The 27,126-nt window shown below is 35.8% G+C and overlaps 3 protein-coding genes across 4 annotated transcripts; 2 read left to right on the top strand and 1 right to left on the bottom strand.

Annotated features, from left to right (window-relative positions):
- Positions 1-923: 923 nt before the first annotated feature.
- On the top strand, positions 924-3,998 carry LOC111920401 (metal-nicotianamine transporter YSL3). Its single transcript, XM_023915981.3, has 7 exons — positions 924-1,476; positions 1,555-1,727; positions 1,813-1,910; positions 1,989-2,123; positions 2,227-2,416; positions 2,487-2,598; positions 2,917-3,998. The coding sequence occupies exons 1-7, from the start codon at positions 1,113-1,115 to the stop codon at positions 3,837-3,839; spliced, it is 1,995 nt and encodes a 664-aa protein (XP_023771749.1). The 5' UTR covers positions 924-1,112; the 3' UTR covers positions 3,840-3,998.
- A 1,144-nt stretch (positions 3,999-5,142) lies between these two features.
- On the bottom strand, positions 5,143-6,056 carry LOC111920432 (uncharacterized). The gene has a single exon (XM_023916017.3). It carries the CDS (start codon positions 5,897-5,899, stop codon positions 5,246-5,248), a length of 654 nt encoding a protein of 217 aa, XP_023771785.1. The 5' UTR covers positions 5,900-6,056; the 3' UTR covers positions 5,143-5,245.
- Positions 6,057-13,778: 7,722 nt separating this feature from the next.
- LOC111920402 (cytochrome b5) lies at positions 13,779-15,317 on the top strand. Of its 2 annotated transcripts, none has more exons than XM_023915983.2 (4): positions 13,779-13,924; positions 14,057-14,161; positions 14,794-14,860; positions 14,938-15,317. In XM_023915983.2, the coding sequence occupies exons 2-4, from the start codon at positions 14,075-14,077 to the stop codon at positions 15,195-15,197; spliced, it is 414 nt and encodes a 137-aa protein (XP_023771751.1). In that variant the 5' UTR covers positions 13,779-13,924; positions 14,057-14,074; the 3' UTR covers positions 15,198-15,317. The 2 variants fall into 2 exon arrangements, with proteins under 2 accessions (XP_023771751.1, XP_023771750.1); XM_023915982.2 differs by having other exon boundaries at positions 14,054-14,161.
- The last annotated feature ends 11,809 nt before the right edge of the window (positions 15,318-27,126 follow it).

The following is a 27,126-nucleotide window of genomic DNA, read 5'->3' as shown; positions in this document are numbered from 1 at the left end:
ATTTGTTGAAAACAATCTGTTTTTTTTTAGAATGTTAATTTCAGTTTATAATATTTTCGGCCCCCAAGTTAATTGTTCACGCTCCGCCACTAAATTAAATATTATATTTGCTCGCCACGCACGAGGATTCGTCTAGTTTCTAATATACGCCTCAATCACTAGTCTCCATATCATGAGAACATTCGCCTAGTTTCTAATTTACGCCTCGGTCACTAGTCTCCATATCATGAGAACATTCGATAATAAATTACATTTGTAAACTTAACTTTTAACTTTTCACATGCCCTTGTTCAAACAGTGAAGATGCTTAATTTCTTTAGGGTAAGAAAAACACAAAAACCAAAACAAACCATGTTTAATAATTCCAATTTGGTTTTGGTTCTAATTTGATATCGATTAAAAAACAAATATTAACTTTTAGATTGAATTTTGAAATAATATAAACTAAAACAAGCGGGTGTGCTAATATATGTATATCAATTTTGTTATTATAAATTAATAGTTCACATCATCAAAACCTAATTTAAACGAAAACATATTATTGACAACCCATATTTCGAGTTCGATTTTATTGATTTGAAACCAAAAATGGAAACACAAACCCTACTGGGTCTTTGGGTTAGTTTAAGTAGTTAAACCAAACAAACTAAACCAATAAATTAATGAACATCGCTACCAGATTTTCTTAAAAAAGGTTAAGGGTTCATTTGGTATATAATCAAAAAGCAGGGTTAAATTTGAAAATATCCCATAAATATAACATGGTTTGATTATTCACGGAACAAAATATTCTAAACTATTCACAACCAAACCAGTCTCTTTCTAATTCACAAAAAGCAAGTCAAACAACTGGTTGGATGCATATATTTCAACTCACCACTTGGAACCTCAAAATCCAATTATGAGTCGATTATTGTTGAAATTGATTGTACTACAAAGCATTTAATCCTAATCCCATTTGTACTACACACGTCTGAAGGTACATTCAATTCATCTTTAAAGTCGTCCAAAATTCCTTCTCCTACACCCAGTTTCGCAAACTGTACATCATTCAAACTCTGAAAACCCTCTCGATTTCTTACTTTTTGATCACTAATTTGAATAAGGCATTTATGACAACTGAGGGGGCGAGAGAGATTGAAGAGAGCGAAATGATGGATCATACGACACCCGAGGAAAACGACGACGGTGGCTCAGTTAAGAGGTTGCCGCCGTGGAACAAGCACATCACGATTCGAGGATTGGTGGCTAGCTTATTGATCGGAATCATGTACAGTGTAATCGTGATGAAGCTTAATTTAACCACTGGACTCGTACCTAATTTAAATGTCTCAGCTGCTCTTTTGGCGTTCGTGTTCATCAGAACATGGACGAAGCTCGTTCACAAAGCTGGATTCGTAACGACGCCGTTCACCAGACAAGAGAATACAATCATTCAAACATGTGCTGTCGCTTGCTACAGCATTGCCGTTGGAGGTTCTATTCCATTCAATCTGATCTATGCAACGATGTTTTCATTTTTTTAATTGTTGATTAAGTCAACGATTTCTGTAGGTGGATTTGGATCTTATTTGTTGGGATTGAACAAGAAGACATACGAACAAGCTGGAATCGATACGGAAGGAAATTCACCTGGGAGTTTTAAAGAACCTGGAATCGGTTGGATGACTGGCTTTTTGTTTGTTAGTAGCTTTGTTGGGCTTTTGGCTTTGGTTCCTCTTAGAAAGGTTTGTACCTTCTGCTTCTTGACTTGTACATAATATAACTTTCAGAGTTTGAACTTTGATCTTTGAAGTATGAATTATTTTGCAGATTATGATCATAGATTATAAGTTGACTTACCCTAGTGGGACAGCTACAGCAGTGCTCATCAATGGTTTCCACACTCCCAAAGGCGACAAAATGGCCAGGTATCATTCAGAACTCAGAATTCAGAACAATGAACTAAAAGAATTTAACATTATTTTTATTTGTACGATTTTATACAGGAAACAAGTTGTGGGGTTCACCAAATTTTTCGGTGGTAGTTTCTTGTGGGCTTTTTTCCAGTGGTTTTATTCGGGTTCGGGCACTTGTGGCTTCACATATTTCCCCACGTTTGGGTTAAAAGCTTATGCGAACTCGTGAGTGTGTACTTACTTTATTTGTGTATATTCTTTATAATAAATCGTGATCCGAGGGCTTGTTTTAATATAAAAAATATGTTGTTTTTTTTTTTATTTGCAGGTTTTATTTTGATTTTAGTATGACTTATATAGGAGCAGGGATGATATGTTCACATCTAGTGAACTTGTCGTTGCTTGCAGGTGCTGTACTATCCTATGGTATAATGTGGCCGCTCATAGGTGATCGCAAAGGCGATTGGTTTCCTTCTAGTTTACCTCAAAGCAGCATGAAGAGTTTAAATGGTTACAAGGTTAGCTTAAAAAATATATAAATAAAATATTTATCGATTTTTGTGGTCTAATCGTTTATTGTATTCCTAGGTTTTCATTGCGATTGCACTTATCCTAGGCGACGGTCTGTACAATTTTCTCAAGATAACCTTTTTCACTGCCAGAAACATATATACCTCCTCAAAAAAGAACTCCAAAAACAGTAAGTACTTCAAAGCTACATCATCAAAAATTAGTTCCATCATGTTGCCCCACGTGACCTCTGCTATCTTGTGTTTGTCACACCAGAAAGAGAGTACAGAAGAGAGTACTGAACATGACTGGACAGACTTTCTCACCTTGTTCCACTTTTTTGACAGGACAAAAAGTTGCAATTTTTGTTGATTTACGTCATTCCCAGTCCGGTGCATGTACACAACTGTCTGTGTCTGTCATGTCATGTACATGTCATGTACCATACATATTTTGTCATGTCATGTACAGACCGTTTTAATAACATTATTGTCTATGATAAATACAGATCCAGACAAAAATACCCAACCCCAAGATACCCTCCAACAAAACGAAGTATTTTTGCGAGAAACCATTCCCTTCTGGGTAGCAGCGGTCGGTTACATCGTCTTCTCTGTTGTCTCCATCATCATCATCCCAATCATGTTCCACGAGCTCAAATGGTACTTTGTTCTGGTCGCTTACATCATCGCACCATCCCTAGGCTTCTGCAACGCGTATGGAGCGGGACTAACCGACATGAACATGGCATACAATTACGGAAAAGTTGCCCTTTTTGTCCTCGCAGCAATGTCGGGAAAAAACAACGGTGTAATCGCGGGACTTGTCGGCTGCGGTTTAATAAAATCAATCGTATCGATTTCGTCTGATTTAATGCACGATTTCAAAACCGCACATTTAACCCTAACTTCACCTCGGTCAATGCTGGTCAGCCAAGCAATCGGGACTGCAATCGGATGTGTAGTGGCTCCGTTAACGTTTTTCCTTTTTTATAAAGCGTTTGATGTCGGGAACCCGGATGGTGAATATAAAGCTCCGTATGCTATTATTTACCGAAACATGGCTATTTTAGGTGTTGAAGGATTCTCTGCATTGCCACGTCACTGTTTACAGTTGTGTTACGGGTTTTTCGCGTTTGCCATGCTGGCGAATATTGTACGTGACACGTGGCAGAAGATCGGGAAGTGGGTCCCGTTACCGATGGCTATGGCTGTTCCTTTTCTTGTTGGGGCTTATTTTGCTATTGATATGTGTGTTGGGAGTTTGGTTGTGTTTGTGTGGAGTAAGTTTAAGAAGGAAAAGGCGGATTTGATGGTTCCTGCTGTGGCTTCGGGTTTGATTTGTGGGGATGGGTTGTGGATTCTTCCTTCATCCATTCTTGCTTTGGCTGGGGTTAGACCTCCGATTTGTATGAGTTTTTTGCCTACATAGAATTCAGGAGTTTGGTTGTTTAAACAAGACTTAGATAGTAGTTTAGAAATTGTAATAAATAGAAATTTTTGTTGCTCAAATAGTAATATTTAAATGTTGTAATAGAGAAAACATGTGAATCATGCTTCTAACATATAAAAATTTCACTTTCTTTATTAAGTCGTTTTTGCAGTATGTCAAAATGAAACAATTGTATATAACATACCGGATTAAGTCCTGTCCCATTAAGTCTGTTAAATAAAAAAAGAAAGAATATCTAAAAATAACAAGTTGAAACTGTTATGGGTCACAATCATTGAAGGGGACATGAAAAGATGATGCACTATTTAATGAGTCTAGTCTTGATAAGCATCAAGCACAAGATGCTCTTATCTTTTGTCCAATAATTTCCATATACATCACCTTCAGTTGCAATCGTACACAATAACATGGAAAATTTAGCACCTTTTCTAGCAGCAAACATAATCGGAAGCATATATGCAATAATGCAAAATAAAAAAAATAAAAAACTAAGAAATATACCATTTTCGATTGCATAAGCAATTATAATAAACTTTAAAAGTGAGCATACTTTTGGCATAACCTTCATCACGATTAGCTTGAAATCGAAGCAGGATATCCAAATAGACAAGATGTTTAACAGTTTGAGTAATCTTCTTTGGATTCAGCAAGATATGAAAAGAGAAAGGACTTAACTAATCATATTACGTAAGAATCTATATTAGGTACCAAATGATGTGACAACTCTACATCATTCAAGAAGGATGGTGTTACGAAATAAAATTGTTTGTTTCCTTTGCCAAAACAAAGTTTAACTGATTCATTACAACGATTGATCATCAAAATTCAAAAGGCAACAACACAAAGAGACGTATGAATGAAAGAGAAACAGAAATAAGAAAAAGGGGGACCCAGTTGGAAAGAAAAGATATGTACCTTCAAGTTGCAGAAAAAAGCTCCAAATCCCATTAGATTTCTGGACCATAGCTTGATCTTGTAATATGACATTATTATGAAGCACATCATTGCATTAAAACAGCAAATGGATGAAACAAGTAGCTTAGAAGCCTTACCAACAAAACCAGATGAAACAGAAATATAGGGAAGAAGCTAAGAAGTTTGAATCTATCATCAGCCTCTTCTTAAAAGAGGCCTGAAACACTGAACCTAATTTATTAGCATGAAGTATGATCACAACTTTAATGCAATGATGTGCTTGTTTCATCAGAATTTTCACTAAATTGATGACTGAATATCAGTTGAAAGTACTACTTCCATCAGATCAAAAGTATGTAACTGACAATTTGTCATAAAACAAAACAAAACAAAACTTTTATTTTCATCTAGAGGAATTAGGTTACAAAATCGATAGATTACAGAACTGAGAAAGAAGAAGATTTCAGTTTTCAATCAAGAAAACCTGTCTTTTGAAACACCGCGTTGCGAACACGACACAGGTCCCTCCCTTTGAGAGTACGACCAGCTCCCTCAAACACAGAAAACGTCACATACGATCTCGCCACAATCTCATGAGGCGGAACCATCTCCCCGTCATCTTCCTCCTCCTCCGCCGCGTTATCAGCCACTTCATCGAATTGCCCTAAATAATTAATCGGTTTGTTTTTCGGCCAAATCGGCACATTCACCGGCGCCGACTGGTGGTAAGCGGGAGAATGCTCGGAAGAACGCCTAAGCGCAACCGGAGGTATAGTCCGAGCAGCCGTGGCGGCGGATTGGGACGGACTCATCGCAGGTTTCCGTCGAACCAAGGGATGCTGATCGTCGGATAACGCAGCGTAGAGGCCGGAGTTGTATTGACGGTGAATAGGCGGAGAACTGGAAACGTTTGGTGACTGAATGTCTGAAACGTCGGAGGATGATGACCAAAATACGTCGCTCTCGTTGAACTCGAGACCACCGTTGTTGTTGTTGTTGAGATCTGGCGATTTTTCCGGTACTGTGAGTTGACCAAGAAATCGGATGGTGGGAGAAGAAGATACTGATGACGTTGGTGAGTAGGACACAGCGGAGATGCTGCCGGCGGCGGTTGATTTAGCCATGAAGGAGGGTTGTCAGTGGTCACAGAATTGGGTTGACCAACAGACTCCTCCCCCCTGTGGTGATTTTTGTGAAGAAACCACAGGGGTTCGTTAAAATGTAAACGGAAATTTTGGAAAAAATAATAAAATAAATAAATAATCAGAGGAAAAGGTTAAAATGGTAAATTCGCAATGTATGGAGCAGAAAGAGAGTGTGTTCACCGGCCTTTTAATATCTGCCGCGTGTAGTTGTTCTTTCACATTGTGTGGATGATGTTTTTTCGCAGTTTAATAATGTAATCACTGAAAGTCTGAAACATATATTAAAATTTATTATTGATTGTTTTGATAAATCGTAAAAATATAATATTTTTTTTTTCGAGATGTAAGATGATGGAGCACGTCGATATAACTAAAATAATAGATATTTTATTGTTTACCATAAATTTAAAATACTAGTCATAATAAGTTAATTAACAAAAGTGTTACTGGATTGCATCAAGAGCTACCATTATCATATAATAATCACTAATTAAAAATGATTATTTGTAGGTTTATTGTTTAAAATAATAATATTCGTCTTCGAGACAAGAAGAACGAAGCATCAAGGTATAATTTAGTAATGAATATTTTGTTATTAATATAAATGTAAAAGGATTTTTAATAATAAATAATAAAGGAAATACGTTATTGGAATGCATAATATAATAACCACTAATAAGAAAAACAACATTTGTAGTAAAAGATTACCGAAAAAGGGTATAGAGTTTAATAGTTTTTCTAAACAATCAACTTTAAGATGTTTTAAATGCTGTTTATTTTCTAAATAGTACACCGGCAATAGTTCGGTTGTTGTTAGCAAAGGAGGCGACAGAGATTGATGCATCTGCTACATGTTCAATGTTGGTTTCCATTAAAATTACAATTTTGCACTAGTTATAACAAAACCTCATACAAATGTGGAATAGTAAACAAAAACTTGTATAATTGATATCTTTGTTGATATTGTTGTTTAGTTTCAATATTTTTTTAGATAGACATAACTCTATTTTATTTTAAGTTTTTTTGCATCAACATATATGTATTTTAATATATATTTATTTTATTTTGGTGATAATAGTGGCATCAACACATTTAGTGTAGTAACGATTTCAAGGGTCATCTGGGGGCAGCTCCCCTAGTAGGGTTCCAAGGGTCATCGCTCATTCGACTCTGGCGGGATATAAGGGCATCTCCCCTAAGAGGTTCAAGGACCAGAGGCGGTGGTTCTGCTAACTAGTCAACGGGCGAGGTTGAGTGGGCGCCCTGATCCAAAATCAAATCCTTATATGAATGAATTGACCCCGACATTATTTCTTGCCAAAGTCAACATAACAATTATTAGGAATAGTTATGGCTTTTTCCTTCAGAATAACGGAATTAAACTACCATCATCTCTATGTGTATTGATGGTGTCAAATGCTACATACGTATATAGGAAAATTGCATCGTTATTATGCAAAAATTTTGTCTTTTTGTGAATCAGATCAATCATGTAATCTGATTCACTTTCTTTAATTATCCCATAATTTGATTTCGTGTAACCCCATGAATACGACCAAATTATAGCTTTCGAAAAGTATTTATACACGATCCAAGAACTTATTCAGGTTTTATTGTTATTCGAAATCCATAAGAGTAACATTTGAAATCTGTAATTTTAAAGGAATAACAATGTCTTCAAAACTTATAAGAGACATGAGTTAAAATGTCTAAAGGGAACGACTTTCATCGTTGACATAAGAAGATGCACTTCATTCTCAACACTCTGAAAGTTGTTCATATTTTGAGTACCCATTGCATGCACCAGAAGCCCTAGAAGACGAAACTATGGAACATATCATAAACTATAACGTCCTGATTTTCAAACCAAAAAATTCATTTTTAAAAGATAATATTGATGGGTTTTAGCCATATGAACATTCTTATGTGCACATGCAACCCTAATGCTTGGATCTAGGTTTCTCTAATTGAACATACATTGAATCCAAGACTTCTAATGGCTAATAGACTATAATAACAATATGAAATCAGAATTAGAAGTTTACCTTGAAATACTTGCTTGATCTTCTTGTCCTTGGAGCTTTAGAGTCACAATTGTCACTCCTCTAATGGCTTACAAACACCAACTAGCAAGAGGATGATTTGAGAGAGAGAAGAGGGGATCAAAATCAGTCAAGGTTTCTTTCTAACGCACAAGGCCGATTTCCTTAACCCTTGGGGTCTATTTATACTTGTAAGGCTCCTAGGGTTTCACCCTTAAACCCTAATTGGATAACTTAGGCCCTAAGCAATCCAATACCCTAATTGATAAGCCTTTGGACGATTTCTATGGCTATCCTAAGCCCCAAAATCGTCCCCCCCCCCTTATCCATAAGGGATTTATAGCCCAAATTGCAACTATCAAACAATTGACAGTTTATGCCCCTTTATTCAATTAATCTCTTTAAGTCACCAAATTAATTCCTAATTAATTTATGACTTATATTAATCAAATAATAATATTATTACTCTTTATTTATTCTCATAATATATTAATAATATTTCTTCTCTCATAATAAATCATCCTGTCAAGTTGCTATGGTGAAGACAACCCAAAAGGACCATGCACAACCGGGTCAAATACTTGCCTAATATAGTTGCAGCCTTAGACACTATTCCAACAAATATTTCATTCAAACATCCATTCATCCATTCGTTCACAAATGAAACCCTTTTTGATAATCAAAACTCACCCATTTAAATCAGATTATAAAATAGAACATGCGGAAATCTCAAACATGATGTTGATACGCATGCATAGTCAAATTGGGCCCTCCTTCTAAGAGTAGAACTTCCTGAAAAACATTTAATTTACAACTGTAAGTATGAAGATTAGTTACATACAAAAATATACATAGAATGCATACACATAATGGCCTTCGACATACAACTGATCTGCCTCTTTGGCCTTCAGTATAAAGTTGGTTTGCTCCTTTGACCTTCAACATAAAGTTGGTCCGCCCTTTTGGCCTTCAACAGCATACAACTGGCCCACCTCTTTGGCCTTCAGTATAAAGTCGGTCGCCCCGAGTATCTTGGTCTTCAACATAAGTTTGGTCCGTTCTTAACTCACAACATGGTATTTCAACATATCAAACAAACAAAAAAACAGTTCAACACAATAGTCAAATGACTAAACTAGTTTATTTGCCTAATAGCACACTACAACACAATTATATCATGACATACAGATGATACATACTTTAATATATAATATAGTCATAAAACTTTTGGATTAAGGTGTCTAAGCCAATAACTAAATTGGTATATTCTTAAATTAAAAGCAAAGTCGTTTTTAGGTTGCCCTCATAACCAATAACCGAATAGAATGATTTTTGGAGAAAGATGTTGTTTTGTTAATTTATTAAATGATTAATAAATTGTAAAAAATTGTTTATTAATATATTATATGATTAATATATTAATTTGAAATATCTATAATTAATTAAGAATTAATTTAAATTAATTTGAATTAATTTCGGGTTAATTAGAATTAATTGGAAGTACATGGACTAAGCTGTTGTTCAATAGTTGAACAAAGAGTGATTCTAGAACCCTCCTAGCATGGTTGGTTTTTGGTCGTGGCTTTAGGGTTTCTAAAATGCACCTTATTAATAAATAAGGAGTTGGATAATTGTCATATTTAAACTAATATTATTATATTCTAATTAGTGTTATCCAAGACTTCCTTATCATCTATAAATAGGACCCTCGGGGTCTCATATTTTTTTCTACTCTTCCTAAGCTTCATAGAGCCGAAATTTGCCTCTAGCCTTCTCTCTCCTCAAGTCTTCTAGTTATTAGGGTTTTGGGTACAAGCCGTTAGAGGTATCCAAGCTTTTGATGCTAGTTTTCTAAGGAACTCAAAGGATATTTTGGTTGATTAATTGCTACATTAATCAAAAGGTATGTAACCCTAAACCTTCTTGTAATTTCAATTATATTAGGGGTTCCTAGGGTTTCTTGATATTCATATTTAGTTGCAGTCAATAGAGAAAACATAGGTCCTTTATAGGTTACATGTGAGCTTAAGTGTTTAAGAGTTTTTTCGCTACATGAATTTTTTTTATAACCTAGAAAATCCATCAGTGGTATTAGAGCGTAAGTTTTCTTTTTTATTGAGGATATAAATGAATTGATCAAATTAGGGTTTATGGAAATTAAACCCTAAAGGTTTAAATTTCGATAATGGCTAGGGTTATTGAAACCATAGCCATTATAACACCCGTGTTCCCAGGTATTTTCATTTTTGGCTTGGTGTATTAATTTTCTTGCAAAATTGGTCCCTACGCATGGTGTAACGCTTGATTGAGTATGTTTCTTTTTTCCATTCATATTTAATTTTTGCATTATTGGTCCTTGGAGTTAGTATGCAGGGCGTACCACATGGTACACTTAGCGTACTAAGGAGGGAGGTTGACCGCGGAGTCGAAGCCTCGTAAGTTGGGCGTACGAGGTGGATAAGAAAACCCTAATTTTCGGGTGTTGCACCCTATATAAGGTCCTTAAGTCCCTAGGGCTGGACTCTTTACCAGCCTCCATTGTCCTAAAACCCAAATAGCATCTTTGAGTGTTCTTGAGCCTTGGTCTTGATTTTTGGTGGTTTATGCTCCTTGGAGTGAAAGAAGAAGAAGTTGGAAAACTCATTCATTAGAATGAAGCTTATAGATTCATATTTAGCTCTATCTTTTGGTGACTTTTAAGGTATAAAGTCCCAACCTTGATCCTTGTATGGTTAGATCTCTTCATGTCAAGGTTTTTATGCTTTTGGTCCCTTTTGGGGGTTAGTTTGATGAGTTAAACCATTTGTGGGGCTTATCCTTTTAGATCTAGGCATATTATGAGTTTCCTAAGCTTAAAGGTGCAAACTTTATGGTGTTTATGGTCTCATGCATGCATTAAGTCATATATTAAGTCCTTTTGAACTTTAAGAGCTTCATTAAGCCATGCATGCACGTAAAGTTGGTAACTTTACATGGTAAAACCACCTCAAGGATTTCAGGTCTAAGTTTTGGAGTGAGTCTTAATCGATTAAGAGCTAGAAAATGCAAGATTTTCCAAATGGAGGAGTACGTTGGGCGTAAAAGTAGGTACGCTTAGTGTACAAGCCCTAAAGCGAGTATGTTGCGTGTACATGTTGAGTACGCCCCGCGTACTTAGCCTGTTTGGGCTTCGGTGTTGTGGGCTTCTCGGTAATGGGCTATGTTGGATTTTGGTTGCCTTGGGCCTTGTTAGGCCATCAAAATTCAAGTGTTTGGGCTAGGAATATTTTTGGGCCTTGGATTAGGACCCATGAAAGGTTTTGGGCCCAATTTAGAAAATTGGCCCATATTTTGGGCCTTGGGTGTTTATTTGGAATTTGGGTCTTTTAGATTGTTGGTTTTGGCCTAGGCTTTGGGCCAAGTTGGGTAAAGGGTAAAAGTGTCTTTTACCCTAGTTATAAGAACTTACAGGGAGAAAATCCAGACCTATTTACGAGTAATATTTATTCAAATAACTTCATTTGACTAGTAACCTCACAAGCGGATTACAAAACAAACTTACCTCAGTGGTGTTATTTTAAACAATACTACTGCAAGTCATTATTTTCCATTATATACATACAGAAAGTTTCATACATGAATAATCATACTATTTTACTAGAAATGATAGTCTACAATTATGGAAAACATACATTATACAATTTCAGAGTACAAACATACATTATACAATTTTAGAGTACTAAACTTACAAACATTTGGGTCTTAGGGTTGAAGACTACTTTTCATTTATAATAGAAAATATAGGATTTTCTGGAAAACATAAACTAACACTTTCATAGATCAAATACAAACATTAAATACTAAATACCTATGAACTCACCAACTTAAATGTTGATACTCGCTTTCAAAATAACTTGTATTCTCAGGAAAATAGTAGACAAGTACGCTAGCATAGGTTTCGAGAAGACGGAGCATGTTCAAGACTCGTCTTTTATTTTGCTATACTTTTAGTTTCATACAACTATACAATGAATACACATGTATTAACTATATTATTTTATTGTGCATTGTTATGATACTGTATATGACGTCATCCACCCTCGAACATTTCCGTCGTTCAGGTTTGGGGGTGTGACATATAGGAAGGGTAAAATGGTCTTTTTGCCCTTAGTAAGAGAAAATATGATTTGGACCTTTAATTACGAGTTATTACCTTAAATAGTAATTAGGGTTGGTTTGTATATGTTCATTGTGAGGAGCCTTTGTAGCAGCAGTGCGTGTATGATTCAAATATCTTCAGATTAAGGTGAGTCTCCTCACAATATTTTGGGTTGAAGAAACCAAAGTTAGCCCATTGATTTATGCTTATAGGATGCTAGTTGTCTGTGTGACTTTTGCATGCATTGTATGTATACCGGGCGGGGCCTGATAAATGTGTTGGGCGGGGCCCATCGCATGTTATTGACAGATCTGTATCGGGCAGAGCCTATTGTATGTATGTTATGTGGTATTTTGGAAATTCACTAAGCATTGTGCTTACGGTTTATGTTTAAATGTTTTCAGGTACTTCCAGTCCAAAATGGAAGGACCCGACATGATTGCAACACATCCACCAGTGTTCACCATTTTATGATTTGAGATTGTACTTTAATAACTATTTTTCCACATTGTCATGGTGGTTTGAAATGAAAGATTGATGGTTTTGGTTAACTTAAAAATAAAAATTTTTACCAAGTATTTTTAGGATATTTCATTATGACCATTGGCACAATACACATTTTAATACGTATATGAAGTAATATCAAGTTTTGAAATTGAACCATCAACGAATCCAATCTTATTTTTTACAGACAACAAAATGATCATGAACTGTTTCCACTGCTTGAATACAACTCCGTTGAACATACTAGAAAGAAGAATGGAATTGGGATTATCAGAAGATCCAACAAAATATGGGCTTGAAGGGGTAATGGATTGAACAATAGTTTCATTTGAATATGATTCTAACATTTTAATTGTAAAATGAAGATGATTGCAAAGTAAATTTGATTTTAGAAGAATAAAATTTGAATCCAACTTCGTTAAACATATTAGAAACAAGAACGAAAATGGGATTAGCAGAAGATTAGACAAAATACGGGATTGAAGCGGTAATGGATTGAACAATAGTTTCATTTGAATATGATTGTAACATTCTTAATTGCATAATGATAATTGCAAATTGAATTTGATTTTAGAAGAAAAAATTGCAAAAGAAAGAAATGTGGAATAAAAAAAAACTAAAAGATCGACTAAACTGATACCATCTTAGAATGTATGAACTTAAGATTAAAAGAATTGCATATTGAAAAAGTTTTCGAAACCGATACTAATTACGAGGGATAAGTAATAGTAACAATAACAATCATATAGCTAATCATTTAATTGTAATCTAACAAACCCTTTATGGAAATACCAAAAATACCCTTCATACCAACATACTACAAATGAAAAAGTGAAAGAGATAGAGAAAAGTGAGAGGGTAGGTATTGTGCATTCTCACTGTGGACGTTCAACAAATACAGTGAAAGATAGAGGGAACGGTTGTTTATACCGATTACCCAGGATGCCACATAAGTTCACACAACTCAATAATGTTATAAACTATTACATATTGGATAGCAGTAGAACCTATAACTTATAACTTATAAGTAGAAGTGTTGTATCACTAGTAGTCATGCACATGCATGTATTTATAATAATCGAGTGGACGACCCACTAATATTAAATTTATTATATAGAAAATAAACATGTGCTTTACAACATAAATGTATTGTCTATTAGTCAAAAGGGGAAGGGGGAGCCATCGCCCATCGGAGTCAAAACGTGCGTGCTGGGGAGCTATCCACGATTCAGTATCACATATTTATACTCAACCTCCTTTCATGTCTTTCTACCTGCGTATTCGTATCGAGAAGAGAGAGACAGACTGTCTTTATCGCTCGTAAGCAGATTGATTCCTCTTAAATCGTCTCTGTTTTCTTAGATCCATACTCCTTTTCCTACTACAAGTCAATTTTTTAGATCTGATTCGTTATTGTATTCTATGATCTAATTGTTTTTGTTCGTGCAGCAGATATATATAAATATATAAATGGCGTCGGATCGGAAAACTTTCGTCTTTTCTGAGGTCTCCAAGCACGACACAGTTGATGACTGTTGGCTAATCATAGCCGGAAAGGTCCGTTATTTTCTGATCTGATTGCTTTCGTCTGATTCTCTACTTTATATTTTTTATAATTTTGTAATGTCTGAATTCAAATCGATCATTGTTTGATTTTGAGGTTTGGTAGTTTGTTAAGTTGTTAGCAACTAGGTTCTGTAATCCGATAGTAGAATTTAAGCGAATCGAGATAAAAATTACAACTCAATTAGAAATCCTGGATAACGAAGAGAGAATATATTGATGAATCTTACCTTATCTGATGTTTGTAATGATTTGGTGTTGTTTGAACTTTGAAGAATCCATAACTTATAAAAGGTTACTATAAATCCTTACTTCAAGTCATCCTTCTCAAGATTTTATCATCATTAGGAGAAATTCTTAAATCATTTATGCTAAAAACCTTTCTGCCATTTTTCTTCTTGGATTACAATCCCAAAATAATGCAAATTGTGTTATTGGATTACAATCCCAAGCCCAATAAGCTCTTGACGGGCCGGAATTTTGAATTCCCTTCAGTTATATGCAGTCAATTTTAATTTTTTTTGAAATTTCGCCATACATGACAAATAGTTTGTTCCCCATTTATAACAATAAAAATATGATTATTTTTTTTCAACACTCCTCACGGAATTTATAAACTGCATCAGGTTTATGATGTAACCACGTTTATGGATGATCACCCTGGTGGACAAGAACCTCTGCTAGCAGTAGTCTGTAAGTTGAATCCATCGACCACTCCAACGTGAGACTAAACAAAAAACAGTTTTATTAAGGTACATTTTATATTACAGGCAAAGATGCGACAAAAGATTTTGAGGTTCTTGGGCACAGTGATGAAGCTAAAGAAATGATGAAAAAATATTGTATTGGTGATGTTGACCAGTCAACTGTTCCTTTGGATCATACAACCAATCCAACTATTGATTATAGCTACAGGGCAGAAGGGAGGGGTCTAGGATCATCTGGCAAATTATTTCAATTTTTAGTGCCGTTTGTGATAGTTGGGTTGGCTTTCATAATTAAAATCTACACCAAACAAACTTCTGCTTGATGGGTCAAGAATCATATGTTTATTCAATTACAGTTGGGCGTTTGCCCAACAATTTATATAAGTGATATGTATTTTTAAACATTTTATAATTTACTTCTAGAATGATGTATTTTTTTTAAATGGCATACCACCTCAAAAAATTGTAGTTTTAAGGGTAAAATGAACCCAGAAAAAACTAAAAAATCATAACCCAAAATCAAAATGATTTGAAAAACAAAACCGATGATTTGGTTTTTAACTAAAAAAACAATATCTTAGATTCGGTATGGTTTCTTTATTGATAAAAACCAAAAAAAATAACTAAAATGGCATTCACAATATCCAAATGATCACCATTAGACAATCTTGATGTGTTGGAATTTAATAGGAGATATCAAATTGGTAATTCATTTGTCTTTTAAAACTATCATTACATTGTAAAAAATGGAGGGGGCCAAACCTACACGCGTGACTAGCCATACTCGTGGACGCGAAGTTCACAAAGTGATGCGATGTAGGCATAATTTGTATAATTTCCACCGGCTAAGGAACTTTTATTTTTAGTGGGTGAAAGATCGGCTTGGACCAATCCAATAAAATGAATCATCCGTCAACAATTTGACATTATGTAAGAGATATAGTAGATATATCTTGTGGCCATGACGACCTCCAAAGTCCCATGATTGCCATATGACATGCTATGATTTGTGTTATACGCAATGCTTCATATTCGCAATCATTCGAGAAATTTGAGCATCATCAGAAGAAAGAAGAAAGATAAGAGTTTTGCTAGTTCGTTTGCTAGGTCGATCGAGCATCCGAAGTAGCAATGAGCTTATCAGCACACTTCTTCTAGTTGTCCTGCTACTTTGATCTAGCATTCGAACTAGCATTAAGATGGTTAGAACACTTATGCTACTTTGTCCGCTAAATGCATTCTACTTCAATCTAACAATTTGGTCATTTAGGATTACTTAGTTTTGCGACATAAACTAGCATCAGAAAGATGGTGTTTGGCTGATATAAGGCATTTTTAGGTCATTTTGACCAGTTTCTTGGCTCTTATTATCTTGAGCGATTTCTCTGAAGATTAAGGGTTGTGTGTCTTCAGTTTGGTCACTTGTAAGTAATTTGTAACCCCCATTTGATTGTTGATTAATATAACAATTTGTATGTTTCTTCCCCTTGATGTACACAATCACGTGGATTGTGGAGTCACATTAAATACATGTGTCTCGTAATTTATTTACTTTTCATTTATAGTTGCTTTATCCTGATATGTGTAGCTCTCGTTATCAGTCATTCTATCATATTTAAACATCTCGGTTTACTGTCCGTTTTGTTTTTGGATTTTACACTTGTTTATAGGACCAAATGTTTGATATCTATTTGGGATATGTTTGGATTGCTAAGGTAATCATTTGGATCCTCCATAAGATCCCTAATAAGTGGTATCAAAACTTCTAGCTTTTTGTTGGAGTGCATTTGAGCTTCTTTTAGTTTTAGGGTTTGCTAATTTTGGACTAATATTTTGGCCACCAGATTATCATGATCATATGTCGAGGGCTTATGCTATTTTGGACTCCACTCTTCATAGTGAAAAGTGTTATATATATATATATATATATATATATATATATATATATATATATATATATATATATATATATGGTGATTTTGGTATATGGCAATTATAAATGAGAGAATGGGGAAGCTAGCTTTATATGACCAGTTTCTCCACACCCATAACAAACAATGGATTCCTTGTCTATTTTGCATTGACCCGGATGATTCCTTGGCTGGTAAGAGTAGGGCAAAAACGCTTCTTGTGGCCAGTAATACCACATGCATAGCAAGTCACATCCTTCCTTGGGCAAGCTGGCTTTATATGACCAGTTTCTCCACACCCATAACAAACAATGGATTCCTTGTCTATTTTGCATTGACCCGGATGATTCCTTCCACAAACGCGACATGAAGGCGATTGAATAGAAAAAGATTGTGACCTGCCACGGCCACGAAAAGCACTTTGAGATTGCGCTTGCTTATTAGGATCAGTTCGAACAGATTGAGTTGGCGGAATAGTGGAAACAGGAGTAGTTCTTTTAGTACGTGGATGCTTTGGAATAGTAAGAGTGGCACCACGTATCTCTAAGTCATGCTCACGCCTTCGAGCATACTCAACAGCTTTATCAAATGACAGAACATCCCGATTAGCTACAAAATCATGGATTTCATGTCGTAGTCCTTCTAAAAATAACTGAATTTTCTCATCTTCAGTTGGAATGTATTTTGCAGCAAACCGTGCTTTTTGATTGAATTGAGTTTCATACTCATGCACAGTCATTCCTCCTTGTTTGAGCTCGAGGAATTCCTTCTCCAATCTTCTCCTCATGTCTAGAGGACAATACTTCTCCAGAACACGAGTTTTGAACAACTACCAGGATAAGTTCTCCTGGTCACATCCGTTGAGAGCTTCGTATGTTGCTTCCCACCAAACCAAGGCTTCTCCGATGAGCATTGCAGAAGCATAGATAGCCTTGTCTTCATCATCCACATGAGAGACATGAAATACTTTCTCGGTGTTCTAAATCCAAGTTAGAACAACTATAGGATTAAGGACACCAGAAAACTCCGTAGCACCACTACTCTTGAAATCTTTGAACGAGGGACGCTTCACCTTTCCGCTTGAAGATTCTCTGAGTGGCTTTCTCTTTTCCTTTATCACCATTCTTTTTGTGTTCTTCGAGAGTCTGTCGAATAACACCAGTAAGTTTACCCAAGAGTCGCTCCTCACGAGGAGATACTAGAGTATTCACTTCCTCGGGTTGAGGACCTCCACCAACCTTAGGGGTATGGCTACTTACTTGTTCAGCCATCGATCTGAAATACGGAGTAACATTGTATTTTAGAATATTAGGGTTTATTATTATCTAATACTTTTACTTATATATTTCCTATGGTTTGTATCCCTAAACTTACAATGATTAAGTTCATATATTGAACTTCCAATAGTTTAAGTCTAAATACCAATCCATGGAATTTAGTTCGCTTAAACTACTACTCTGATATCATGATTGAAAGACTCCAACTTTCGTATTTTTGAAAGACCCAAACTTTCATATTTCACAATATTATTACTCCAAAACATGCTACTTGCATATTCATAAAAGCAATATTTTACATTAATAAAGAGGTTACAAACTACTGGATACAAATCGACTATTACAAAGTGTTATATAATATATAACTACCCAGGATGTTGTAATTTATACAAACATAAACTGAAGTACAAAAGTATTAAACTATTCTAAATCTTTCAACAGTATAAGATCTTACTGGTTACTTATCACCTGCAATAGTTAAATATTGATAGGGTAAGCGGTGACGCTTAGTGAGTTCAATAATAGATACAATATAACGTTATGCCATATATATACTTAAATATGGCAGAAGCAAAGAGAAACAAGGAACACCAAAGACATATGAGAATCATGTGTTAAGCTTTTCATATCATGCGATGACTTGATTCAAAGATATACAATCAATGAGACATAACAATTTCCATACTTGATATACATCAATAATATTTTGGCCCAAATGGCATAGAAGACATACAATTTCTGATTAACATCTTGTTAGATTTCAGGCTTATAGTCCTGTCTAACCATTTGCCAATACCATAGAATAGAAGTCATTCTCTTACGGAGACATGCTCTACATGGCCAGAGGCTATGTACCAGTACCAATGTGAATCTAAGTCCTTTCACTGATCACATGGACAAAGGTATTACATTTGCTATAAAAATAGCGAATAAAATAACACGGGAAAATAACCCGGAATAATAACACTGAAAAGCACATAGCACATATAACACATAACATACAATTGTTCCTATATATTGAACTCACCTTGAAATAACCGGGGTTAAAATAATAATTTGGACAGTACCTCGGCTCCAAATATGATTTTCTGGGGCGAAACCGGGGTTTTTAGTTGAAAAACGGACTTTACTCGGGCAGAGTTTCGACTTAAAATATAGTTTCCTCGGGATCTTCGGGGCGCCAGGGCTTGCTTCAGATGTCGGGGATGATAACGGGACTTATGGGGGTAAAAAGTGGCTAAAAATGGGATTAGAGGGTGTAAAAGAGTGAAAATGAGCAAACATTTCCGGAGACCTTCGCATCCCTTATATAGGGTGCGAAGCACCTTACTACGCGGGGCGTAGATCCTCGGTACGTTGGGCGTACGCGAGGTGTCGCATGCTCTGTTCCCGGGTCTCGGACGTGGCTTCTATGTGCTGACCATGCGAAGGCGGACTACGTGGCTGACTCCGGACCGAATACGTGCGAAGTACACTGGGCGTAACTCTCGCGTACGCGGGGCGTACGGCTTCGGATAATACTTCGATTTTTCATTTATTTTTATTTAATAACTTCAAAAATTCATATCTTTCACATATGAACTCCGTTTTTTGACGTTCTTTATATCCACGCGTAGGTGAGAATATACTCTACAACTTTCGTTTAGACTCCATCGGCCAATTTTGACTTTATTTTTATTATTATATTTTTAACAGACCGGGACAGGAAAATCCGTTAAAAATTCATAACTTCTTCATCCGACGTCCGTTTTCGTCAGACTTTTTACCGTCCTACTACAAATGACGAGATCTTCAATTCTCGTTTAGGTTGTATAGGCTGAATATCGCTCGATCTAAAATTCGAGTTTTTAGCTGTCTACTGCTAATCTGAAACTTAGAAAAATCATAACTTCCTCATACGAAGTCAGATTTTGACGTTCTTTTTATCGAACTTCTCAGTTTAATGAATAATACGACTTTCATTTAGATCACTAAGTCTAAAAAAACAGTTTATCAAAAACTCACTTTTTACGTCAATCAGCGCTGTGCCGGTTTTGTCGCGAATCTCCGATTGATCATAACTTTTTCGTTATAACTCGGATTTCGACGAGGTTTTCGCTTACGAATTTCTAACGAGATTATTTACAACTTTCTATAATAAAATTTTACTTATTTCAAATTTATTATTTTCATTAAATTTCACTATTTGGCTTTTAATTTGAATCTCATAAGACTTCCAATATTTTCTGAGTGATTCTAAACATAGTTTTACTTCATTTCTAGTAAAAACCATCTGTTAGAACTCAACACTCAATTTCATATAGTATTTCACAATTTTATTCTTTACAAAACACGATTTCAAAACGTGTATGTTATAAAGGGTTTACTATCACTAAAGAAGGTTCATGTAGGTTGGTTCTACATAACTGTTTGGTGACTATTAGTTTTGTTCAAGCATCTAGTATCAAATGTATTTAGTCGTAAGGCATGTTTTTTTTTAAAGACATTAGGGTTAAAAGACATTTAAGGGAGACACATTTAGTTGTGCATTCAAGTTTGGTTTGAGATTGGTCAATTTAGTTTCATTAGGTATGGCATTTTGTAACATCAAGAAAAGGTATCAAGTATTAAGGGATGAAGTTTTGGACCCAAAGGAATTGGTTTTGTGGGCTAAAAGAATAAGGTTCCAGACTATAAGGGTTAGTTTTGGAATGTGTTAGTTGTATCAGCTGCTAAGGGTTGTTATTGAGGTTTTGTTGTTGGATCAGGTGAGTTTTCTTACAATACTTCGTGTAACATTATATATCCTTTGTATGGTAGGATGTAGGTATTGTTGGAGTACAAGTGTGCTAGTTGAATTGGATAATTCTTTTTATGTATGTCATTATAGGACACTTCGTGTCATGGTATGCTAGACTAGTAGGGTCTTGTTTGTTGATTGTATAATATTGTTAGGTATCATGACTGGATAAGGAAATAATAATATCGGTCGATCGTTGAGTGGATACCCTAGGGGTCGTATGTAATTTAAATTAGATAAATTGAGAACTCTTGGTCTAAGCCTTATTGCATGGTTCTTGTTTGATATGTTGCTTTCAGGTAGGATCATCTGTTCGACTACAGATCTTATTCCCAACTACGTATGACTACGTATTCATAAGGCAATCATTAATGTTAGCATTGGCCTCATTATGTGTGACATCCCCGTTTTCACGGCCAAAAAAAAACCGATTTTGTTTATGCTTTGTTTGAAAATCATAGTAACATTTTAAATGAAAGTGTTGCGTCATTTGTCCCAAAACAAAATATGATAAAGATTTATCAAAAGCATTTCCAATGAAATATATTTCATTAAAAGACTTGGGATGTCATGTTCGTTACAGATCAAAAGCATAAACAGTACAATATAAGCCTTACTATATTATTTCATATCTACAGGCCTATATCCGTAATCCCTTATCCAAAACATCACATCTATGCTCATGCGCCACTACCTGTAATACAAGAAACTGAGTGGGTCAGGCTTAGGAGCCTGGTGAGCACATATGGTTTTCAACCCACAATAAATAAGTTATTTATTTTCATCAATCAACAATAACCCAATTACCCATTCCCGTTATCCTCACTTTACGTCCCTAAACACCTATCATAAGGGACCTAGCCTAAGGATCATCATCGGGATGGACACTATTGCTAAGGGGATTCCTCGGCAATAAATGTCCTAAAGGCAACCATGTGGGGGATGGAGTACACCGGTGAACACATCGTTCACAAACATCTACAGGTTGCGAGCTTGCTAGTGTTCCACTGGACTATCTAGAAGAGTCCGTGGTTGTCATCCATATTATAACGCTCATAGATCCGGGCTAGTCAATTTAGAGGCAATAAGTGTCGAAAGCGACTTTTTGGAAAAATATTATTTAGAATAAATAATCTTAACCAATTTGTAGTATATGTTACAAGGTTTTCGTACATATAAAGAACGCCAAAATCCGAGTTATAACGAAGAAGTTATGACCCGTCAAAGTTTTTCGGCAAAACCGACACGGCACCGGGAGACGTAAATAGTGAATTTATGTTGGAGGACTTTTTAGCCTTGGTGATATAAACCAAATTTGTAGTATATGTTAAACCGAGAACATCTATAAAAAGAACGCCCAAATCTGACTTCGTATGAGGAAGTTATGATTTTTCTAAGATTCGGCTTAGCAGTGCACGGCCCGAAACTCGAATTTTAGTTCGATGGGTTTTTGGATTATGCGACCTAAATGAGATTTGAATATCTCATTAATAGAAACTCAACGGTAAAAAGATAGACGAAAACGGAGTCCGTATGAAGGAGTTACGAATTCTTCACGGTCATTTAACAGTCTAAACGCCTCCTACTGTTAAATTTGAGATCAGTCGAGAATTAGCCGACGGAGTCTAAATAAAAGTTTTAGATCTTGATTTTACCTACACGTTGAAAAGAATAACGCCGAAAACGGAGCTCGTATGCGAGAGTTATGATTTTTCTAAGTTTGAAGGCTGATACGCGATAGGGGGTGACGTGAGACCACCAGAATTGGACACGTGGCACCACCAGAAGGCTTCCATATGCCCCAACTCAGCGAGTAGGTCCTCCTACTCGGCGATTCCATCAGTTAGCACCCCTACAAATAGAGGTGTCGGGTTCCCTCACTTCCTCACACCTTCAAACCCTTCTTTCTCTCTAGTTTCTCTCTCTAAGCTCCCTTAAGCCCCCTAAAGTCTAGGTAAACCCCCTAGCACCCGAAGGAAGCCCCGAGGCTCCCGGAGTCCCGAGAAAAGAGTCTTTCGGCTTGGGAACGCTGCTCCAGTGAAGCCCGGTTTTCGAGAAAACCCGCTGTAAGTGAGTTGTACCTATCCTATCTTTAGTATAGCTTATGTTTTAATATAGTAACGTTATTAGGAACTTATAATGAGTATTTGGGCTATTATTATGAGTTATATTGGGTGTTATTTAACGCTTATATAATAGTAATTATAGCTAGATTATTAATTAGTCACGGTTAACGTTAAAAACTAAACCCTAGTGGTATTGATACTAGGTTTTGTCGAGGAAGATTGTTTTGAGATAACAAAGCGTTGTCTGAGTTTGGAATCGTCAATTTAACAAGTGAGTACATAGTCCTTTTCATCTTACACATAGATATGAAGTATTTTAATATAAATTACGTGCTATGTGTGCATATTGTCTGAATACTTGCTGTCTATGCTGGGTGAAAGATTTTTATACATGTTTTAAATGATTTAAACTGTATATGTATTTTATATCTACAAAATATGTTTGGTAAAACATGGGTAGATGAAATAGTTGTTGTGTGATAACACGATGAAAGACATCGATGTTGACAGTGATCCAGTCATCTAGTGGAGTATAGATGACGACCATGGACGATACTAGACAGTCCAGTGGAACGCTAGCAGGCTCGTAACCTGTAGGTGTTTTTGAACTAGGTGCTCATTAGGTATTTTTGAACTGAGTGTGTTCACTAGGTATTTTGAACTGAGTGTGTTCACTAGGTATTTTTGAACTAAGTGTGTTCACTAGGTATTTTGAACTAAGTGTGTCCACTAGTTACTTTTGAACTAAGTGTTTACCAGATGTTTTGGACTACGTGTTCACCAGTTGTAATCTATAAGCCTTGGTAATGATGGACTTCGTGCCGATTCCTTAGGATGATCCTTAGGAATGAATAAGCGAGGAATAGTTGATTCTTAGGGTAGATGCTTAAGACTAAAGAAGATAATGGGGATGGGTAATTGGGTTGATTGTTTGATTGTTTAAACATAATAATTATATTATTGTAGGTTGAAAACCATATGTACTCACCAGGTTTTCCAACCTGACTCACTCAGTTTATTTATATTACAGGTGTTGATATGAAGTCACATTACACTGAGTGATTAAAGAGATGTAGATCACTAGTGTAAATAAATGTAAGTTCCGTTTATGCTTATGTTTCTGTATTGAAAATGACATCCCAAACGTTTTAAAATGAATAAAATACGTTTCTCCGAAAATGTTTTGATAATCATGTTTTTCTGAGAACAAATTCCGCAACATTTTTATGAAAAGTACTCTGATTTTTACAAAACATAAACAAAATCGGTCTTTTCTGGCCATGAAAAATGGGGATGCCACACATACTTCGCTAGATGACAGAATCAACTACATCAACATCAAGGCCTCTCATCATTTTATCACACATCACCTATTACATCTACCCATGTTTTACCCCAACATTTGCGTAGATATAAAATACATATATAGTTTAAATCATTGAAAACATGTATAAAAACGTTCATCCAGCATAGATAGCAAGTATTCAGATAATATGCACACATAGCACGTAATTTATATAAAATACTTCATATCTATGTGTAAGCTGAAAGTAACTATGCACTCACCTGAAAAGGTGGTCACTCAGCACTCAGACAGCGCTTCGATACTCTCAAAACAATTTTCCTTCGATAAAACCTAGTATCAATACCACTAAGGTTTAGTCTAACGATAACCGCGGCTATTTAATAGTCTGACTATTACTATTATATAAGCGTTAAATAACACTCAATATAACTCATAACAATAGCTCAAGTAATTATTTTAAGGACCTGATAACATTACTATAATTATTTGAAAGCTATATTAAAAATTGCGTAAGCGTAGCTCACTTACAACGGATTTTAAAGAAAACTGGGCTTTGCTCGGAGCAGCGTTTCCGAAACAGAAAGACCTTTTTTCTTGAGACTCCGGGAGCCTCAGGGCTTCCTTAGGGTGCTAGGGGATTTTTCCTAGGGTTTAGGGGGTTAAAATAGGCTAGAGAGAGAAAGTAAGTTAGAGAGAGAAGTGAATTGGTGTGAAAAATCCGAGAATTTTCGCATCTATTTATAGGGCTAGTAGCTCCTCGGAACGCTGGGCATTCAGCAGCTACGCGAGGCATAGCTTCGAATCAGACCTCTAGGTGGCAGGCTTCGCATGGTACAACGCGACTTGTTCTCGGACCACATGAAGACTCTTCGTACGCGGCACGTTCTGAATTCGGACACTGGGCGTAGCGAGGGGCTATGTGTCGCAATCCGAAGTGACTTCTGGAACCAACATCGGACGGCTGTGGCGCTGCCACGTCATAAATTTCGCACCAGATTTCGTAATTTCGACTTCAAACTTCAAAATTTTGTATCTTTTGCATACGAGCTCCATTTTTTATGTTCTTTATATCCACGCGAAGGAGGGAGTGTACTCTACAACTTTCGTTTAGACTCCGTCGGCTAATTTTAACTTTATTTTAAAAGTTATATTATTAACAGGTCGGGACTCGATTGGTCCGTTAAAAATTCATAACTTCTTCATCCGACGTCCGTTTTCGCCCATCTTTTTCTCATTACGCTACTATTAATGAGATCTTCGATTCTCGTTTAGGTCGTGTCGGCTAAAAACCGCTCGATCTATTATTCGAATTCCGGGCTGTACATTGCTAATCCGAAACTTTGAAAAATCATAACTTCTTCATACGAAGTCAGATTTGGGCGTTCTTTTTATGGACGCTCTCGGTTTAACGTATTCTACAACTTTCGTTTAGATCGCTAAGGCTAAATCTTGCTTTATTGTAAATTCACTATTTACGCTTCCCGGTATCGTGTCGGTTCCGTCGCGAAACTTCAACGGGTCATAACTTCTTCGTTATAACACGGATTTCGGTGTTCTTTATATCCCCGGAATCCTTGTTTCGACCACTACAACTTTATATTAAGATATCGGGCTTATCTCACACTTTAATTTTGACGCTTATTTTTATTCTTTATTAATTATACATTTATAATTAAATAATAAGCACATAAATACACATAATTCACATAATACTCAAATATTTCATCTTTATTACTTCAAAAAGAGTTACAATAGTTGACCTAGACTATTACATTGTCAAAAATTCTTAGCCCTAAAACCTGGGCGTTACAGTATGGATATTGTACGACTAAAAGTCGATGGTTGCACGATGTCTGAGAGCTGGTGGTAGTTTATGGCTGAGAGCCAGTAGTGGTGTGGTGGTAGAGTGCCAATGTTTGATACGCATGTTTATTATATATATCGATATGAGAGATGGTGGATTAGTGGTAGAACCGAGAGCTTTGCATGTATGTATAAAATATGTGGTATAATAGGAAATTCACTAAGTTTTATGCATACTTTTTTAAGTTTAATATTTTTCAGGTTGTTCGTGGGAGGGGCACGACGTGACTGTACACTCACATCAATGTTACTTGGTTTCCATTGTTTTGTAAGTCAACTCTGTTTAACCCTTTGATTTTCAACAATTGGATATTACTTTATGTTTTCAATAAAAAGGGCTTTAAATGTTTAACCTATTTTTAAATGAAAATTTGATTTTGAATTTTAGGACGTTACACATTTGTATGGCTTCGACCATTTTGAGATACGCTGCAAGTGTATTTTGGGTAATGGACATGTCAAAACTAAGGGTTTCAATTGTATTATTTGAGTTTTCGATATACGCATATTGGGGGTTAGTTTTAAAGTGCACTTTAGATGTATGGATTCTTCGGGTTGTAGGTACGTTGGTAACTTTTTAAGTTTTGTGATAAACGTAATTCTCTATAAATAACCATTTAAGCGTCACCATAATTTTTGATTATTTGTTTCGGGGTTGTGGGTGCATTGATATCAAGGTGGAGTGTTATTTTATGTTCTAAACAATGTTTCTCATTCATAAAAATTAGGGAAATTTGAGCCTTACTAGAAGCAAGAAGAAATGCAGGGCTTTGCTAACGAACTAGCACTAAGTTGATCAGAACACTTCTACTATTTAGTCTTGTAGTTTGATATAGCATTCGAACTAGCATTGATTATATCAAAACACTTTTGCTACTTTGTCTGCTTGATGTATGATAGTTTGATCTAACAATTTGGCCCTTCCGTGATACTTCATTCCACGAACTAAAATAACACTAAGCTCTTGGCTCTTATTCTCTCCAACGATTTATTTGAGTTTAAGGGTTTTGTATCTTTATTTTGGTCACTTGTAAGTGACTTTTAACCCATG

This window comes from Lactuca sativa, chromosome 9 (genome assembly GCF_002870075.4).
Source record: "Lactuca sativa cultivar Salinas chromosome 9, Lsat_Salinas_v11, whole genome shotgun sequence".
In the NCBI taxonomy this organism is placed as follows: domain Eukaryota; kingdom Viridiplantae; phylum Streptophyta; class Magnoliopsida; order Asterales; family Asteraceae; genus Lactuca; species Lactuca sativa.
The sequence above is the reverse complement of the archived record's forward strand: the minus strand, read 5'-3'. Positions and strand labels throughout refer to the sequence as shown.

Excerpts from the sequence above, each read along its gene's own strand:
- LOC111920401 (XM_023915981.3), top strand. The coding sequence starts at position 1,113 with ATGACAACTGAGGGGGCGAGAGAGATTGAAGAGAGCGAAATGATGGAT. Across the intron at positions 2,124-2,226 it reads TTAAAAGCTTATGCGAACTC|GTTTTATTTTGATTTTAGTA; the intron begins GTGAGTGTGTAC and ends TTTTATTTGCAG. Across the intron at positions 2,599-2,916 it reads AAAAAAGAACTCCAAAAACA|ATCCAGACAAAAATACCCAA; the intron begins GTAAGTACTTCA and ends TGATAAATACAG.
- LOC111920432 (XM_023916017.3), bottom strand. The coding sequence starts at position 5,899 with ATGGCTAAATCAACCGCCGCCGGCAGCATCTCCGCTGTGTCCTACTCA.
- LOC111920402 (XM_023915983.2), top strand. The coding sequence starts at position 14,075 with ATGGCGTCGGATCGGAAAACTTTCGTCTTTTCTGAGGTCTCCAAGCAC. Across the intron at positions 14,162-14,793 it reads GGCTAATCATAGCCGGAAAG|GTTTATGATGTAACCACGTT; the intron begins GTCCGTTATTTT and ends AAACTGCATCAG. Across the intron at positions 14,861-14,937 it reads ACCTCTGCTAGCAGTAGTCT|GCAAAGATGCGACAAAAGAT; the intron begins GTAAGTTGAATC and ends TTTATATTACAG.